A 2988-nucleotide genomic window follows, 5' to 3' on the forward strand; every position below is an offset into this window, starting at 1 on the left:
CCACACTCTATTCCTTTCCTCTGCTTTAGTTTCTCAGCTGGACTTACCGTCTAATATGCTTTCATTTCGTTTGCTTGTGTATTTATTGCTTATTGTCCGACTCCTCCCTTCCTGCACCAGGAAGTAAACCCCACAAGGGGAGGACTTTCTTTTGTACTAAACTGTAACCACAGTGCTGAGAACAGTGCTAATCACCTATCGGGTACTTATAAAATGTGTGTTCAGTAAATGAAACAGCCATGTGTTTGTGTGTACAACATCCTCGTGCCTTTATTCTAACTGTCTATTTAAAAATTCCCCTAAAAAGGCCTTCATTAAAAGGGAGGAAATGATTAACTTATAAACACTTCTAAGTTTTTTCTGGGGCCAGTCCTAGCAAAGATAAAATTTTTACTTAAATTCAGTTTAATTTCCATATTGAATTGTACTTAGCTAAACAGGTTTAATTGAGCTCTCCGTGGAAGGGAGAAATATTCATATATTTTTCTCTTCTACATCCTGATCATCACTGAATTAAATTAAGTGCTTCGTTCCTAGCCTGCTGAAAAGAAAACCTGCTGTTCAGACTTTGCTACTAGTTCCGTGGAAATCCAAGGAAGAACACATCTGAAATTTCAAAGCGGCAGAAACTGTGAATTACGTTGCTCCGTATTTCAGAATACAGTCTCTCTGGCCCAATGGAGGACACAGGCGCCTTTCTACGGACACAAGAAAAATGAGTCTGACGACACATCGTGTGAGCCCCGGGCTGTGCAGGAAAAACACACGTGACACGCCCGGCGCTTCCACTCCATGGTGCTAGTGATCCTGTCTAGGACACGGGAGGGGGAGATTGAAAAATAGAAACAGCCTCACATTCGCGTTTACCTGTCTGTTTCTCAGGGGCTGAACCACTTCCCGAATGCACAGCTCTAGATCACTGAGATAATCCTTTTCCGTCTGGATCAGCTCCCTGATAATCTTTGCCCGTTTGGCCATCATCCTCCTCATCTGGTGCTCTTCCTCCGAGCCTGGGGCCTCCGCGGCAGCGCTCTCGGCTTGTGGAGTCATCTTTTCTGTTAAACGAAAACGTGTCCAGGTGAGACATTCTGCTGAGGTTTCTCTTTCCTTCATTACAAGCAAGGCCACGGCGGGATTATTGTTAATAAGGACAAAGACTCGGTGTCTTCGTGACGTGTTCCTAGGAAGTGGTGTGTGTAGGTCGGAACCCTACAAAACTCTGAGCAGGAGAGACGGGGGATGAACGCTTCTAACTAGTGAGTTAAATGTCACCCCACTGCCATGGCTTCTTTCAAATGTCGCGTTGCCGGTACCCTAGGTTATAACGCTGGTCTTCATCCTGGAATCTGGGTGTGTGAAAACACAGTTCAGAACTCCTGGATATGTTTGCTTTTAAATCAAGGGAAGAGTCTTAACTAGTAAGTGCAACACCTCCAATTTCGTTTGTCCTTATTATTAAAAATAATCACCCCTCATTCTCAGTGGGTTCTACCTAAATCTCGATGAAATGGAAAATGATCGCACATGATTGGGGTTTTTCTTTCCGATTCACGATCAGAATCCATGAGGAGTGAGGCAGTGGTAGATTAAATAAATTTCAACTAATATTTTTCATGGCTTATCTTTAATACTATGCATATCTTGTTATTTCAAAAATTCTAGAACCGTTGAATGGAAAGTTTTAATTTAAAAAATCACAGTGCTGAGGAGAGACTGAGATAAACAGGAAGCCTCCCAGGTAGCTCAGGTTTTATCTGAAGCATTAAAGTAAGAAAGCTAAATATCTTCAAGGATGAGCTAGCTCCCCACAGCAGTGCGAAATTTCGGAAGCCAAAAATCAGCCCACAGACCATGAAGTCAGAGCCGTGATAGACACCAGGGCAGCGTGCGTGTGAGTGGGTGCGGACACGCATTTGCTTCAAGCTGGAAGCTTGATTTTCATCTCTGTCTCTGCTGTTGCAGAAGTGATTTTATTTCAGTTAAAGTTAATGCAATTCTAGCAACTGCCGTGTGAGACACCTGCAGTGTTGACACCACTGCCCAGAATGTAGAACTTCACAAAAGGGCCTGTAAAAAGTTGGCACAGGAAAAAGAAAAATGTTCAGGTCACAGTGTATGCAAGTGGAAATAGAGAGAGGGTGTCCTCTTGGCTGACTCCAGAAACAGAGCTAAGACAGCTGAAGAAACGGGATAGCACAGGAGTCAACGGCTCGATGTAAAGAGCCCGCCCCAAGAACGTGAAGGAACTTCAGAAATAGCCGCATCCCTCTCTCCCTGGCCCGCCCACTTCGAGAGTCCAGGTGGAGGGTCAGTCACCAAACGTCCGTGCAGAATGCTGTCAAGGCGACCCCAGTGCCAGTTTGGAAGTGGTACTAGATTGATCTTTGCACGGTGCAGACTCGCAGGTGAGTACACTTCTGAACAATCTGCCTGGTACCAATTCTTCCTTCATTCGGAAAGAAGGTCGTTTTGACACATGGTATCTAAAAGCACGTGGTTTTACCAGATTTGGGCCATTAAGTGTCCCCAAAATAATCCACGTGAGCTACATAGGGAGAGCAAATCTACGCAAGGAGGAGACGGAATTGGTGAGGTGTTCTCTGTCCTTCGAGTCTCGATCTATGTCATGAGAATTTGGGGATGCTTGTTCATTCGTAATATTCTCACTGGAAAGTAGAAGGAGCCTGGTTCTCAGTGCCCCACATTTAAAGGACAAGTTACAATCAAGCGTCATCACTATGAATTATTCTGGATAGAAAAGAAGGAGGCAGGTTACCTCGTGAGGGGAGATGCAGGGAGCAGACTGTGCAGCAACCATTGTGGCCATTCCTGTTTAAAAAATGTAAGGCATACAGCATGATATTTTGACATACGCGTACATAGTGAAGTGATCGGGTAGGGGTCGGGGGCTGAGGGCAGGAGGAGAGAAGGGTCCTTTACTCCCGGGACATGTGAAATGCCGCGCAGAGAAGTCCCATGAGCAGAAGC

The 2988-nt window shown here is 45.0% G+C and overlaps 1 protein-coding gene across 1 annotated transcript in view; it reads right to left on the minus strand.

Moving 5' to 3' along the window:
* Positions 1–2988, minus strand: part of ARHGEF38 (Rho guanine nucleotide exchange factor (GEF) 38) — a 140021-nt gene that overhangs the window by 95184 nt on the left and 41849 nt on the right. Inside the window, 1 exon segment of the mRNA XM_012655114.1 lies at positions 868–1055. Within this exon segment, the coding sequence (XP_012510568.1) occupies positions 868–1055 (188 nt within the window).

The sequence above is a fragment of the Propithecus coquereli genome, unplaced genomic scaffold, assembly GCF_000956105.1.
Source record: "Propithecus coquereli isolate 6110/MARCELLA unplaced genomic scaffold, Pcoq_1.0 Scaffold46, whole genome shotgun sequence".
Lineage (NCBI taxonomy): Eukaryota > Metazoa > Chordata > Mammalia > Primates > Indriidae > Propithecus > Propithecus coquereli.